A 16,176-nucleotide genomic window follows, 5' to 3' on the forward strand; every position below is an offset into this window, starting at 1 on the left:
GTGCCGGGGTTATATAGCGTGGATCAGCTGCCATTACGACAGAGTCTTGGGACGGCAGTTAGAAGAGTCAGTTGTTGACACTTGTCCCCCGTTAAGGAGGTGAACGCGAAGCTGAGGAAGCTACGGGTTGGAAGCCGTTGCCAGGCGATACCCGGTGAAGATACAGTAGACTAAGAAGACTGCTTTCGTGCTGCAGTGAACTGTAGAGTGTGTGAATTAGCTATAGCGCTGTAGTGTTTTTTATTGCTAGTGGGGTGGGACTAAGTCCCTTGTACTGCGGCCACTTCTGGCCTATTGTACCAGCCCCAGATGATAGGTGAGAGTGATTGTGGAGCAAGTGGTGGAATGAAGATTGACAGGGGAAACCGAAGTACTCGGAGAAAATCTGCCCCAGCGCCACTTTGTCCACCACAAATCCCACTTGACCAGACCCAGGATCGAACCCGGGCCGCCGCGATGGGAAGAGAGCTATGTCACTGCCTAGCGCTGCACTTACTTGTAATTACGTTCTGTAAGTGTTCAATAAATTCAATTACCAATCCAAACCCCGTCTATAGTCACTCATGCACGTGACAATATTGTAGCATCTGCTTCTGTATTCCTTCTTCAGTGTTTGTATTCCGATGGTTTATTCAATTTCATATCTGTCTTTTATTTGACTGCATTTTCAGTTCTATCCTAAAGTCTCAGTACAGTCTGGTTTAGTGCGGCCTCTGAGTGTTCTTGAGTGTCTCAGCCCTATTGACTGTACGAAGTTCACATTTGTCCCTTTAAGTGTACGAGATTCACTTCATATTGCGAAGGACTTACTCTGTATAACAAAGTAATTAATTAGAAGCCTAAATTCCTGTTATCTGTATTATCACATGTGTTACAATTATTCGTATATAACCATGGGTGAAATCCAATAAATCGGTTTTTATAAAATTTTCGTAGTGTGCGGTAGGGTTAGACTGAGCCCTTAGGGCACCCTCCTCCACTAGTGGACCCATTGTACCGGCCCGGATGGTAGATGAGTATGGATCTTCGGCTCAATGAGAATTGGGAGGGGAAACTAAAATACTCAGATAAAACCTGCCTCATTTCCACTTGTACAACACAAATCCCGCATGGCCTTAGTTCGAACCGGGGTCGCCGCGGTGGGAAGCCGACGACTAACCCCTTGAGCTATGTCACGAACCTATACATGGGTTACGGAAGTCAAGTGACTTCATCTTACGCGGTCTCTTGTCTGCTTAATGACTGTATGTACGCTTATAAGTGAGGGATCGAATGATGTGGCGGAGAGGCTACAATTCCTCTTTCGTATTCGGAAGGTCCCGGGTTCAAATCTCTCCTCGGGACCGTACAAATTAAGGTCATCAACGGCTTTTTTAATCCATCCTCCTAAACGCTGTGCCGGTGCCCTAAATTAGGCCACGACCACTTCCTTCACGTGATAGCAAATTGATTAAACACTAATCATACGGCCCACTGAAAGCGTCACTAGATAAAAGGACCAAGACTCTAATCGAGGAGAGCGTAGGATAAATTGTGGCTTTTAGAGAAAAATGCGCAGAAAAAGTGACCTTACATGACAAATGAAAATTTTTAGAGCGTGTCTCATAACTGAATTGCATGGCGCTCACTCTTACATGCAGTTAGATAAAGGTCAAGTTGTAAAAAGAAAAGGTAAAGCTATCCCTTTAATAGACCGTGGAGGCCCATAGGGCTCTGAGACGTCGAGGCTCCCACATTTTCTAGACAGTCGGCACACAGATAGCGGTGAGGTTAAGTAAAGCTATCTCTGTAACAGGCCGTGGATGCCCATAGGGCTCTGAGACGTCGAGGCTCCCACATTTTCTAGACAATCAGCTCACAGATGGCGGTGAGGTTAAGTAAAGCTATCCCCGTAACAGACCGTGGAGAATCATAGGGTTATGAGACGTCGAGGTCCCCAAATTTTCTAGACGGTGAGCTCGCAGATGTCGGTGAGGTTGTCAGCTTTACGCGCCAAAAATTAAATTGTTATGTGTGCTTAATGAAACAACACAACGTGAAGACGTACGGGGACACTTGCTGGAAGTGAGTGGTCAGATTCACGCCTCGGCCGTTTTAACCTGGGGGAACAGACCCCGTACCCACTGGACAGAAAGGAGTGTGAACGCCATAGCTGGTCTGTATCATGCGGCGAGAAAGATTTAAATAAAAATTTAATAAGTTTCGATTCACGCGAGCAGCGATCTCCCTGTGCTTTAACTAAGTAAGCACTACGCCATGAAGGCGTATGGGGGAGTGAATGTTTAGATCCACATTTTCTTGACATTGGCACTAGGTGGAGGTGAGTGGTCAGCTTCACGCCTCGAACGCTTTACCCCCGGAGAAGGAGCCCCAGGTACCCTTGGGTAGGAGGTTGGGTGAACCCCAGAGCCGGTCTGGACCACATAGAGAAGTGAAAATTCTTGACCCCCACCGGGACTCGAATTCCGACTCCTTTGTCGTCGAACCCGTAGCCAGTCGGTTTCTGTTCTAATTATCTCTGGGAATCCGGCTCTCCTGACCGATGTCTTTTCGTGGTTTCATTCAGTCCCTTCACGTGCCGGGATAGGACCCCGGTCAGTCATTTTGCAATCTGACGCTCTGTGGTCTAGATAAAAGACAGCATTAACCAGTTTGTCTGTCACGGCGTGATTTCCGTAACGCAGGAAGGGACTTTTCCGTGTAACTGAGATGACCCTCACGCTTCCAACGGATAGATGACGTCATCCATCTGTGAGGGATGCAGACCAACCAGAAGCGGGATTTGTCGCCATTCTAATGATAAATAACGTCACGCGAGGGTCGAACCCATATTTTTTCATTGTCAAAGATATTGGTAGATTCCAAAGGGTTCTGACGATGGAGGGTAACACACAGAATTACTTGGGTTTTGGACTTTTTCCATCGTCTGGAATTTTAGGTAACAGAGAACACGACTTTTCGGAAAATGGATCTGTTTCCGTCTTCAGGTCACTGGTCCAGTAATTGAGATTAGCTCTTTCTAAGGGGCCCAACTGAGTAGGTGTCTTCCTTTCTCACCTGAAGACGGAAACAGATCTAGTTTACAAAACGTCGTGTCCTCTATTACCTAACATTTCGAACGATGGAAAAAAATCCAAACCCCCAGTAATTCCGTGTGTCAAAGATATTGTTAGCGAGTTGCCTGTCTCTGAGCCTGCCGAACCCGCAGTTTTGTTGGTCGTCACACGTTAGCGTAACCTGTCATCTTGATTGTTCTTGTGAAGGCCGGACGAGTGGACAGCTGATTTGCCTGAAGCCATTCCGTAGCCCAGTTATAGCCTGTTCCGGTTGTAAGGCGAGTCTTCAGCGTCGCCAACTTCCTGCTTCGTAACACCGCCCTCCTGTACGTCGCATTGCAACATAGACCAGACAATGGAGATCAGATGGAGGCAGAGAGTGGAATAATAAAAATACTAGCCCTCATTAATTATCTCTCAAGTGGTGGCGGAGTGGGGGGACACTTTCTCGTTTAAGTGGACACTGGGACTTTCAGGCGGGTGGAAGTTTGTAAGGGAGAAGGCGGGCGGAGGAACAGGAGGCCAGTTAGTAACCAGTGACTTGTCTAAAAGTGGGAGAGAAATGGGGAGGAGGGGGGGGGCAGCACGTATGAGCTGACTTTTAGAGCTAACCTTTCAAAAGAAACTGCTGTCTTGCTCGTATCTCTACCCCACGAAAACTTAGCAGGGTATGAGCGAAAGTGAAGACATGGCTGACACCCCACCCTTGCATCACGAAGGGTATATAACAGAAGTTGGGTGGATTTGCGAATCAGTTTATCCAGTCAGAAGACGACTGGTCACTTCATTCAGATCCGAGGCTCAGGACAATGATAATATCGGTAAGTGACCAGTCAAGTGAAGACTAACCGAAACGTATCTCGACAGATGGTGACACAGTTCATGTGCGTGTGATGTACAGTAGGCTAGAGTGAGACACAACGTGTGACTAACCCTCTAAAGCGTGAAGGCCGTGTAAGTAACATATAAGAGCTCGGTTCGTACCTCACAGGAAACACACGCCGTCTCCGTAACAACAACCAACCGGTTAATTCTGTTTAGGGAAATAATCGCTGATTATTTCAGATTCGTATGAAACACAAATTATACTCCGTGAGAAAGAAATAAGAACTTATTTCTGGTAAAGGAAGTGGTACATATAGTTACCACGACGTTTTAAGGGGTTCACGTAACAGCAAAAAATTAATTTTGGAATCGTTCCGTGGCTTGTTATTCCAAATTTGTAAAAGTGATTCAAATTCGTCATAACGATTTTTTTTCTCCTTAAATCTATTTTATTTTCGTGACCCTTGTAGAATAAAGATCACACGTTTATTTCGAACATCACTTGTCGATCCTAATATGTGACAAGTGGTTTGTAAATTGCATCACTGGGTACAGCGACATGAAGGTCCAGTGGGTAAGCTTTCTTATTTCGTGTATGTGAGAATCTGGGTTCAGATCTTGTCCCCGAGCCCCTGACTCAGGTGTTCTATAAGATTATGTGGCATTTACGGGAATTATAATTTTCTCAGACAACCAGTCGTGTGAATATGGAGTTGGGATATGCTATTTCGGAGAACCATTTTGTAGCTTTTCCCCAGTATCGGAATTTTGCATGAAATTAGTTCACGACTGTTTAGTTCCGCCCAGTTTCCACTTCGTTATTTACTAACCGCTCCACCGTCCGGCACTTGTAGCCTTAGCTACTGGCAAAGTAAAAAGTAAAGCTATCCCTGTATCAGGCCGCGAAGGCCCATAGTGGTGTGAGACGTCGAGGCTCCCACATTTTCTAGACAAACGGCTCAAAAATTGCGGTAAGGTTGTCAGCCTTACACGCCGGCCGCCCTTTACTCCCGAAGAAAAATTTTTAATTAATTCCTGGTACTCTTTCTGTTAGAGGCTGAGTCGACCCCAGGGCCATAGTGCGGCTGCTTAGCTACTGGCAGCGGCGATAAATAAACATAGGCATACCGCGTAATTGCCTCCTGACACTGAAAGAGATGTGAACAGGACAGGACAATGATCTTGCGCTCCAGACTCTCTGGAGCACATCACACAGTACTGAATTCTGAATGCCATTCTTTTGTTTTCTTTTTTCTCTCAACACCTTGGTAGGGGAACTTGCCGAATTGCGTGACATACCTTGTTTCGGGACACGACAAGCTATATTCGCTATATCAGATGTTCCTTCCACGGTTCTAACAATTCTCCAAAATTGCTGCTTGTAGCCTCTTAGTTGTAGTGTTCTTCCGCCTTTAAAAGTTTAGCTACTATGACACTGACACGGAAACACCGTGTCCCGGGATAAGAACGGGTACTTCTGCGTTGGTTTCCCTCCGTTATTTTCCAATTACCTGCTCATAAGCGGTCTGTCATCTTTGTTTGTAACCAAGTATAACATTCACCGGACGGCGCGTAGCTAGTTGGTTGAGGCAGTATGCTACAAGATGGAAAGTCGCGGGTTCGAGTCCCGATCAGGTCACTGACCTAATCCTTCCAGCCGTACTATGGCCGTAGGATCGACTCAGTCCCTTAACAGAAATCTTCTGTGTGTAAAGGGCGACCGGCGCTTAAGGCTGACAACCTCACCGCCATCTGTGAGCTGATTGCCTAGTAAAATGTGGGAGCCTCAATGTCTCAACCCTGTGGGCCTCGGCGGCCTGATACAGGGATAGCTTTACCTTTTTATTTTCCAACATTTGCAGTTGGTACAAGATTGCCCGTTGACCTGTGCGACATGGACTGTCACATGAAATGTTCAGACTGGTCAAGGTCTATATGCGTTGAAGAAAGTTTGTTGTTTTGCTTGCTATAGACTTATTCGAATCCGCCAACTATGACAACAGAAATTTCCCCTTCTAAGTTAGTGATTTTCTTCTTGAAGTAACTCTTAAATTAATTCTACGTTCAGACAGTCACAAATGTAGGCCTAATCGGATCTTAAGTAGATGCCCGAGGTATTTACGGTGTAAGAAATCAGCCCGCATTTTGAAAGATGTTTAATATAGTGAAAAATTTAGTTTACAAATAAAATACTTGAGTAAGAGCATCAGTAGAGAACAGTTTATCGTTGCCGAAAACATCAAACTATAAAACTTGTTAGATCTTGTCACGGAATTCAGAAACTTCCTCGTATTGTCGTACTGGTACACGTGGATAAACCAGCTACTGAAATTGCCACTAGGCGTGTTTAAGTAGGTCAATAAACAGGGCAGTGTTGACTGGGGAACCGAACCGAGGCTGGGCTCGTCACGTGCGGCCACTGTAACATTTGGCAAGTCCTTACGACGGGGATGTGTACAGTTCCTGCTTACCTTCCTTATATCGTGGCTTTCCGAATGGGTTTGATGACGTCAGCATTACACTATTAACCCGAATCTCGAACATTTTGTTTACTTTTACGTAATACTCAGTAGTCTCAGTAGCTATACAGTTTTTTCAAGGAAAAATAGATAAACTAACGGTAAAGTGAACAGAAAATAAAATTTCCTCGACTATCGTTCTTTAAAAGATTCCCATTGTTACTCTGCTTACTAAGATTTCGGTGGTTGCTACATCTCGGCAGTGTGCCGCTAGGGGCGCTCACATATCACAAGTTTATTATCGATTGTGTGACACTAAAAAGTACGAATTTGGGGGTGACCTCCAGCGGCATCACTTGAAACACGCAGACATGCAGACAGACGGTTTCAGTGTGACGTTGTTTAAATAACGCAGAATTAAGCTTTGCTACAACACGCGGACGCGCAAGAAGTAACTCAGATTCTGTGAAACTTCTCACTGAGTCATGCAGCTCGTTGGGTTTGAGGTTATAATGGCGGCGACTATAGAGAACGTCTTCTGTGTTGTGATGTTGGGCTTCCTCCAAACTATGCATCGTTACAGCCCACAAATTTGGTTTTTTAACGACACGTCTCGATTTAAAACATGAATGACCAACGAATACATGTTATTCCTACTCAAATGGACGCTGTTTCCTGATTAGCCTGTGACAGGGAATCATATCTCCTCAGTGTTGGCATTTTGTGTTGTGCGTTTCAGATCGTCGTCGGCCTGACGGCGCTGTCCGTCGTCACTTCGTCTGGGCTGTCCGCCAAGGACAAGCGAGGGCTGTTTGACCTGGGCTATGGTTATGGCATCAGTGGCTTCGGCGAGTTCGGTGCCCTGGCAACCGGAGGTTTCAGTCACGGCTTGCTGCCAGCCGGTGTGCCGTACGGCTATGGGCAAGGTTTGGGGCTGCTGTTGGAGCCGCTCGCGCACACCAAGCACATCGCCTACCCTGTCAAGGTCCCGGTGGAGAAGGTCGTTCACGTTCCTGTTGAGAAACCTGTACCTTATCCTGTCAGTGTCCCAGTTGACAGGCCCGTCCCTGTGGCTGTGCCTGTCGAAAAGCCCGTACCTTACCCTGTCGTTAAAAATGTGCCAGTCCCGGTCAAGGTCCCTGTGGATAGACCATATCCTGTTGTTGTCCATGTAGAGAAGCCCGTCGCAGTCCCACACGAAGTCAGAGTTCCAGTCCCGCAACCGTACCCAGTTGTTGTTCGTAAACCATACCCAGTTGTTGTCGAGAAGACTGTGCAAGTCCCGCAACCTTATCCGGTCCACGTGAAGGTCCCAGTACCGCAGCCATACCCCGTTCACGTCAAGGTTCCAGTCGCTGTCCCTGTTGACCGCCCATACCCGGTTGAAGTAAAGGTCCCAGTTGACCGCCCCTACCCAGTCCACGTACCCAAACCGTACCCGGTGACAGTAGAGAAACCTGTCCCTTACCCGGTAGCTAAGCCTGTCCCTTACCCCGTTAATGTCCCCGTGGACCGTCCCTATCCTGTCCCTGTGCCCAAACCATATCCCGTGACCGTTTACAAGGAAGTCCCCGTCGCAGTTCCAAGACCAGTTCCATATCCTGTAGAGAAACCAGTAGCAGTTCCGGTGAAGGTGCCAGTTGACAGACCCTACCCTGTAGCAGTGCCAAAGCCATACCCAGTAGCAGTAGACAGACCTGTCCCTTATGAAGTTGAGAGACCAGTACCATACCCTGTCAAAATCCCTGTTGAGAGACCGATCCCTGTCCCTGTTGAAAAACCAGTCCCATACCCTGTCAAAATCCCTGTTGAGAGACCCGTCCCTATCGCTATCGAGAGACCAGTCCCATACCCTGTCAAAATCGCTGTTGAGAGACCCGTCCCTTACGCAATCGAAAAGTTACCGATTGCCTACCCAGTGAAGGGCGGATATGGCGAATATTACTGATCGGACTGTACGCTTCTTCAGGTTAACGTATGAAATAAGAAACTGTCCCTACAGTTTAATATTTGACTGATTCTCTGTACCTTCAGCAACATGTAACGCGGTGTGATCTATTCTATTTTATGTGAATATGGCTTTACCGTGATAGTAAGACAGTCATGACTGAGACTGAAAGAGGCAGAGTAAATCAGTGTCAGGATACAAAATCGGACGTTCAGGTCACTTCCTGTGTAGTCGAAGCACAGAAACAACGACATATGTAACACTACTTGTTTCTCATTGTAAAACATTTCTTGTGGACGTTGCGTTTCTTTTGTTGTTTTTAGATGACTCAAGAGATTAGCAATTCCTCATACAAATCATCTCGCTGTTATTCCTCGCCGCAACACATCCTCGAGTGTAATATTCTGCGACTTGTAGCGTCCATGAAGGATTTTGCGTAACAATGAAGTCTTTTGTAAGTGTGATTGAAACTTGGTGTGTTTCATTCTGTACAAACTAACATTTTTATATAAGCTTTAAGTACAGTGGAAGTTGTAATAAAGTATTTGAGAAAATATTTACGTCTTGTTACTTAATACTGTTTAGCAATAACCCACGAACCGCATCCATCACACGTTCTCGTATCTTCTTCATTAAGATACATATTTATATCGACTGAAATATGTTACCCAAATTAAATTTGTAAAGGGATGTAGCGACTGGCTGGACGACCGAGGGGTCGGAATTCTAGCCCCGGTAGGGGGCAAGAATTTTCTCTTCTCTGTAGCGTCCAGGCCGGTTATGGCGCTCACCCAGCCTACTCTCCAATGGGTACCTGGGGACTCTTCTCCCTGGGGTAGAGTTGCCGGAGCGTGAAGCTGACCATTCAACTCCAACTAGTGCCGAGGTCAAGAAAACATGGATCTATACATTCATTCCCCTATACACTTTCATGGTGTAGTGCTTAATTGATTATGCAGAGGGACGTTACCTTTTTTACCTTTACCATGTGCTCAATGTTGCATGGTTTGTGAGACCTAAATTCCTTTCATAACATTAAGGTGACTGCTTTAAGATGTTACATAACGCACGTGTCCCTGAAGCGTAAACCAATCTAACCTAGTCACACCCTGAAATATCAGCATCATAGAGACATCTGTCGGGATCTGTAAACACTAAATGTGGAATACATACTTTATTTCGTTGACTCAGGCGGTAAGCGATTCGTGAGGGCTCCGGTTCGAATCCAGCCTGACATCGACTATCGTGGATAAGGTGTTTCGTGACTTTGCTTAGTCTATCTCCATGTAAATTCCGGGATAGTACCTTAAATTAGGCCAGGATCACCTCCGCATTTTTCTTTGGCAATCATGGTTTACTGGCATCCAATCATTCCGCAGTATTTCATCGCCTGTTGCTTACCGCTTCGTAAATTATTTTTTCACCGGCTCTACAGCCCCCTTGGGACCTGGCCGCTGATTTTCAGTTTCATGATCATTTTACAGACGGTAGGACTCCTTGGACGAGTGATCAGCTCGTCGCAAGTGCTCTACCTAAACACGGGACAACATAAACACAGAATAAACACATACACATACCAAACATCCATGCCTTATGTTGGATTCAAATCCACGATCCCGGCTTCCGAGCGAGCGAAGACAGTGCATGCCTTAGACCTCTCGGCTACCGTGACCGGCGCTTTGTTAAATGCCCTACAAATAAATAGAATACAGTAAACCCTCGATAATCCGGAGTAATGGGAGGTCATCCGAATTAGTGAAGCAAAAGGTAGCCAGTTCGAGAACCCATAGGAATCATAATGATGTGACATTATTAGTAAAACAGGGTAGGGTAAACCATGGGCTTTGAGAAGAAATTCAGCTGCTACCTCAAAGAATACAAGAGCCAGGATAGCTCAGTCGGTATAGCGACTGGCTACGGTTTGGACGGCGGAAGGATCGGAGTTCGAGTCCCGGTAGGGTCAAGAATTTTCTGTCCTCAACGTCGTCCATACCGGCTCTAGGGTCCACCCTACTTTCTATCCAATAAGTACCCGGGGGTAAAGCGGCCAAGGTGTGAAGCTGGCCACTCACATCCAACAAGTGCCGAGGTCAAGAAAATGTGGATCTATACATCCACTCCCCCATACGCCTTTATGGAGTAGTGATTAATTCGTTGGGCACAGGGACAGCTTCTGCTTAGACATGTACTGGTTTCGAAATGGGGCCACCCGTTTGATGAAGGAGGGGTCAGTCTTTCTGGAGATAGTTCAGTAAGTTGCTGCTGGTCCTCGCCAGCAGAGTTGGTCTCACGAGACTCGTCACCGTCGTACTAAAGACGACGTTAAAAACGCACGTCGCAATATGCTGAGCCTTAGTTACGTGAACAGTCTCTCTCTCTCGAGCATGCGCAGTGATACGAATTCAGCAGTAACAAGGCTGTGAGTGTTATGGTAACAACGCAACAACATGAAACATATGGCTTCCTCACAAAAGTAAACAGGCACAGACGCAAGAAGAAAAACTAATTTTTCATCTTCTCAGCTGTAGACATGTGTGATTATGTAGACTGTACTGAATTTAATTATATCTTTATTTGCTGTCAGACTTTCATGTAGATTCGTTACGCAAACGGGTAGCCATTCCAGTGACCTTTAGAAAAGCTGTCAATGCAAAACGTGTCTAAGGCTCATTTCGCGCAGGCAAAAAACGCTAGAGCAGTATGAATGTCATGTCCTTCTCCGTGGCCTATTTGTGGGCCAAGTTCTCATGTAAGTAGCAGCTTTCGAAACGTTGTACCGTACATTTAAGGCGATGGGCGATTTTCAACACAGTGCTTTTATAATTAAGAAAATATCGCCCCAATCTTCACAATCGAGGAATAAGCGAACGAAGGAACCAGCGTGAAGCAGGTACAAGCTCTGTGACATTAAGTGAAACTCCATAATTATCTTTATCTTCTCACTCCTTCCCTGTCGAATTGGAGTGTCTTGCGCTTCGTATTCATCAGATCACGGGTTCACGTCTTGGTGCGGAAACCGGCTATGTGGAATGAAGCATTCGCGGTTTATCTCAGTGCGTCCATGCAAACTGCGGGATTCTTGCCTTAAAATAGGTCACAACCACTTCCACATCACTTGCAGTTTATTAACACTAGCCCTCGTTCCATTCGACGCTGAGCTGCTAGCTACTCATATCCCAGAAGATACGATTCTTTATTACTAGCATACTTTCCTAAAGTAGGCTTATGCGATTACTTTGCTGTCTGTGTATCTCCGTATTCCTGCTCTCAACTTCTGAATGCCTGAACCAGTCCTTACGATACTTGGTATGTATATCATGACACCAGAAGTCATCTCAACGGCGTACTTCATAAATCCCTCACATCAGTCTATCTATATGTTTATGCCCCTATCGTTGCTAGGCAACTGATATGTAAAAAAACGTTACCGCGGCAACGAATACACACCAAACAATAGAAAAATTGTTAGGCGTCTCATTTTCTGTGCTGTGGGTGTCGTACCAAGGAAAGTAGTCGCTTTCTTCTCATGTCTTGTTTCTTCGTTCATATTGCTAAATCCCATGGAAGGGGCAAAGGGGAGAGGGGGCTCAGAGTGTTTTGTGCTCAACAGGGGAGCCCCAGAGTGTGGGACCTACACTGGACTCTTTTCTTAGAGTCGTAGTTGCAGTATATCGAAAGTTTTAATGTCATCAACAATCATTTGTCACGCCTCGCCTCGTTTTACCGAGTGGCTTACGAAATAAGGACCTCATAATTGTATTGGATAATCACGTGACAGATATTAGATATGGCCGACGGCGTGTAACCCGTCATTTCGTGGAATAAATATCTCCACATACAACTCATTATGGATTTTTTTTTCCCCGCTTGGAATTGCTACCAATAAAAACTATTTAATTAGCGTGTTCTGATCTCTGTTACCTGGCAACATATCCTGGTTACGTTCTGAACTGGTTCACCTCCCGCCATGTTTCGATATGTCATAAAAAGTGAAATTTCTTTTCCTGACTCAACGCACCCGCTCTCAGCGACTCTATCGGTCGTTATGTGAAGCACAACTTGTCTTCCTCCGTCTTAATGAAGTCTGGAATGAATCAGTAAACATTTGCAATGTCAAATTTGAAGAATCGAATCTCCTAGGATGTAAAACCGTGTACAAAAAAGTAAAGATGTCCCTGTGTTTAACTAATTAAGCACTACGCCATGAAGTGGATGTATAGATACTCGTACACGTGTTCTTGACCTCGGCACTAGGTGGTGAGTGGTCACCTTCACGCCCCGGCCGGTCTGGACGGCGTGAAGAGAAGAATTTTTGTACTGCCAGGAATCGAATCTGAGCCGTCCATCCTACAGTCAGTCGCTATACCAACCGATGTTTCGGAGCAACATGTCGCCTCCACTTTCAGAGTGAAAAATAAGTCAAGAAATCTCGCTTATCCTTCGACCCTGAAGATGGGAAGATATCTTCATCCGAAACGTCTTTAAACGGCGTTAAATCCCCAGAGGATATGATTCTTCATAACCGCCAATATGATGACCTCAAGTCCTACAGTATAAAATTTGATTTAAGAAGCAAAGAAAATTGTCTTCTCTCTTCTCCGAACAGCATTCTTGCTGTGGCTCAGTCTTCTACCCAGAAGATCCAGGTAACATATTCCTCCGAAACGTCGGTGAAATATCATTGGACTACGACCTACTACATCCCGAAGCATACTAGACTACACAGTTACCGCTGCGATAACCTCAAAATCTGCGCAACGTGTCTGTATTTTTGAGACCTACATAATAATAATAATAATTCCATCTTCCTCCGAAACGTCGGTTAACACCACATATACACGGTGCTAAATCCCAGAAGACTGCTTTCTTCATATTCACCGCCGTGAAAGCCTCAGATCTTACAATAGTAATTCCTGTTCTTTTATTTGGGAAAACACGGATCTCGTTTTTATCTACAACTTTTGTAAGATTTTAAGTTCTCATGGCCGTGACTGAAGAATACCGTCTTCTGGGATGTGGCGCCGTGTAGGTATTCTTTAAACTGACGTGCTGACAGTTCCTCCGAAACGTCAGCTTACACAATATCTACACGGCGCCACATCCCAAAGACAGCATTCTTCATCTGAGACTTTTGTTGAAAACATTTTTCGCTCCGGTAAACATTTAGCGAGTTGCGCATGAGACATGCGCAGAAACGCACTTGCATACTCAGATGACGTGCCTGTTATTGTCCGATGTGAACTAGAATTGTCCTCTTGAGAAAAGTCCTTCTGTCCAACCATAACTCGTGTACATGCGCGTTGTGTTCCGTTTGGGACCCAGACGGGATAGTTTTTCGTTAAAAGCTAATATTTCGGATCGTGGTTCCGCTTCCATCATCAGGTGGATATAGGAAACCTACCATTTTGGTTCCATTAGATGGAGTTGATCTACATCTGTGGGGATGTAGTTGTCCCGCCACATTAGGTTTCACACTTCTTAGTATGTCAGAAACAGAGCCAACTTACGAAACGTCGTGACTTATCCAAAAAGACAGATGTTGCAAAGTGCCCAGCATATTTGACGGTTTACAGTATTTTCTATGTAGGGTAAGAGTTTCTCACGTCAGTTGTTATGAAGGCTTCTGGGCTGGGATATAACACCTTGTAGTCAACCGACGTTTCGGAGGAACATGCCGCCTACATTTTCAGGGTCTAAGAAGAGGCCATGCATGAAGCAGCAAGCAGCGTCAGCTTCAACCCTGAAGATGGATGTGACGTGTTTTCCCGAAACGTCAGCTGAATTTAAACCGGATAAATAGCGTTATAATCCAGAAGGTAAATAATTCTTTACGGTACTTTCTGTTCGGGCGTGACTTCAACGCGTCTCTCTGTACAAATATAAAATACAGTAGCCGGTTGCTGGAAAGTTGATATTTTCACGTAGTATGTGCGTGACTGTAGATGGGGTTTCGGATAATTGGATATATTGACTATTTACAGGTCGTAACTACTAATAACTATAACACTATCGCTGATCTCCACACTTTACATTTCACTAGAGCACACAGTCTAGTGCTCTCAGTCTGTTGCTAACGTTTCCTGGTAACGGCTTCTAACAATGGATGTTCCTCTGCTTCCGGGCTCAAGTCCCGTACAGGACTCCCACCTGACTCTGTTGCCCGAATTGTCTTCCTTATAACACCTCGGCAAGGACCTAGTAGAAAACACCCGTTTCCAATTGTCTTGGAACGTTTTTACCGAACCGTTGCCTAGAAGCGGCTCTAGACGCTACAATGTTATTGCTCGTTCTGTAACATCTGAGAAATATCAAAGCGACAGTATCTTCATTATCAGTAACTTTCATGTACGTGAATCACATGCAATGAATGTATGAGCTTTTACTTTCAGTGTCTGTCCACTCCTGTAAATGGAAACTTAACTCTGTGGCATTCCAACGTTTATGACCACTCGAAGGTTCATTTTCTTTTGTACTCGTTTCTCCAGCCTCCATTCAAGAACCCGTCCGCTGGGCCGGCTGTCTACGTAAAACTAGTTCCGTTAATTTCACCTGTTCCTTAGACGACATTAAACGGGCATAACTAGCTAGAGTCTGCGCACAAAATGTGAACGGGTGGCTTACGTCGCACGCGCCAACGCTTGGACAGTATTCTCACAAGTAATAGAAGTTGTAGCGGTGTGCGCAGGCGCAGATCTTTATTTCTCTTTCCTCCAGTGTATGTCTCATTCTCTCAGTGCCTGGCCTCCACCGGCTCAGATTTTGTATGTCTGTAGCTCAGAGAGTATAGCGCCGAACGTTGAGATGTTGGGCGAATAATTAATTTCAAGGGATGTGAAAGGAGTCGGTCATGTCCTAGTTCGAACAGCTGTTCCTCATTTTCTCGAAGGGAATGAGTAATAGCACGAGGGTGCCCTCTCTGAGTGCCTCGAGATTCCAACGCGACACGTCCTGAGTTTGACATTCGGAATATGGAGGTTGGGACAGTTGGGATTGTGGTCCTTATCTCTTCAGCATTCTCTATTATAATTATTATTATTATTATTAAATTCCATCAGCAAGAGCCAGGATAGCTCAGTCGGTATAGCGACTGGCTACGGGCTGGACGACCAAGGTGTCGGTGTTCGAGTCCCGGTATGGTCAAGAATTTTCTCCACGTCGTCCATCCAGACTGGTTCTGGAGCCCACCGAACCTCCTATCCAGTGGGTGCTTGGGGTAAAGCGGCCGGGGAGTGAAGCTGATGACTGACCTCCAGCTGGTGGCGAGGTCAATAGAACGTGGATCTTTACATCCACTTCCCCATACGCCTTCATGGCGTAGTGCTTAATTAGTTAGGCACAGGGACAGCTTTGCCTATATTATCATCTGCAGGAGCTTTATTATTACGTCATTACTACTATTTTTGGACTAAATTAGATTTTCATTTATTTTCTGGTTTAAAACAGTAAAAAAGGTAAAGTTATCCCTGTGCTTAACTAATTAAACACTACGCCATGAAGGCGTATGGGGTAGTGGATGTATATACCCATGTTTTCTTAACCTCGGCACTAGTTTGAAGTGAGTGGTCAGCTTCACGCCTCGGCAGCTCTACTCCCGGAGAAAGAGTCACCGTCCCATTGGATAGGAGGCTGGGTGGGCCCTAGAGCCGGGTCTGGACTGCGTGGAGAAAAGAAAATTGTTAAACCCAGTCGACTCTCTGAATTATGAAACTTTCGATTAATAATAAAATAAATATTTCACGGAAGTTTTGTCACCAATGGTTCATAAAATCAACTGTCTTACTTGAATCAACACATATGTTCATGAACACTCAGGCTAGTCAGCATTGCTCAGGTCCTGGATAATTTCCATGCTCCGAACTCGCGTACTGCATGCCGTGTCGGCTTGGTA

The 16,176-nt window shown here is 45.5% G+C and overlaps 2 protein-coding genes across 2 annotated transcripts in view; one reads left to right on the forward strand and one right to left on the reverse strand.

Moving 5' to 3' along the window:
• Positions 1-16,176, reverse strand: part of LOC111865324 (angiotensin-converting enzyme) — a 127,511-nt gene that overhangs the window by 53,848 nt on the left and 57,487 nt on the right. The window lies entirely within an intron of this gene.
• On the forward strand, positions 3,830-8,823 carry LOC111865326 (proline-rich protein 4). The gene is made up of 2 exons (XM_023853240.2): positions 3,830-3,877; positions 7,080-8,823. Exons 1-2 carry the CDS (start codon positions 3,866-3,868, stop codon positions 8,286-8,288), a joined length of 1,221 nt encoding a protein of 406 aa, XP_023709008.1. The 5' UTR covers positions 3,830-3,865; the 3' UTR covers positions 8,289-8,823.

This window comes from Cryptotermes secundus, unplaced genomic scaffold (assembly GCF_002891405.2).
Source record: "Cryptotermes secundus unplaced genomic scaffold, Csec_1.0 scaffold17, whole genome shotgun sequence".
Lineage (NCBI taxonomy): Eukaryota > Metazoa > Arthropoda > Insecta > Blattodea > Kalotermitidae > Cryptotermes > Cryptotermes secundus.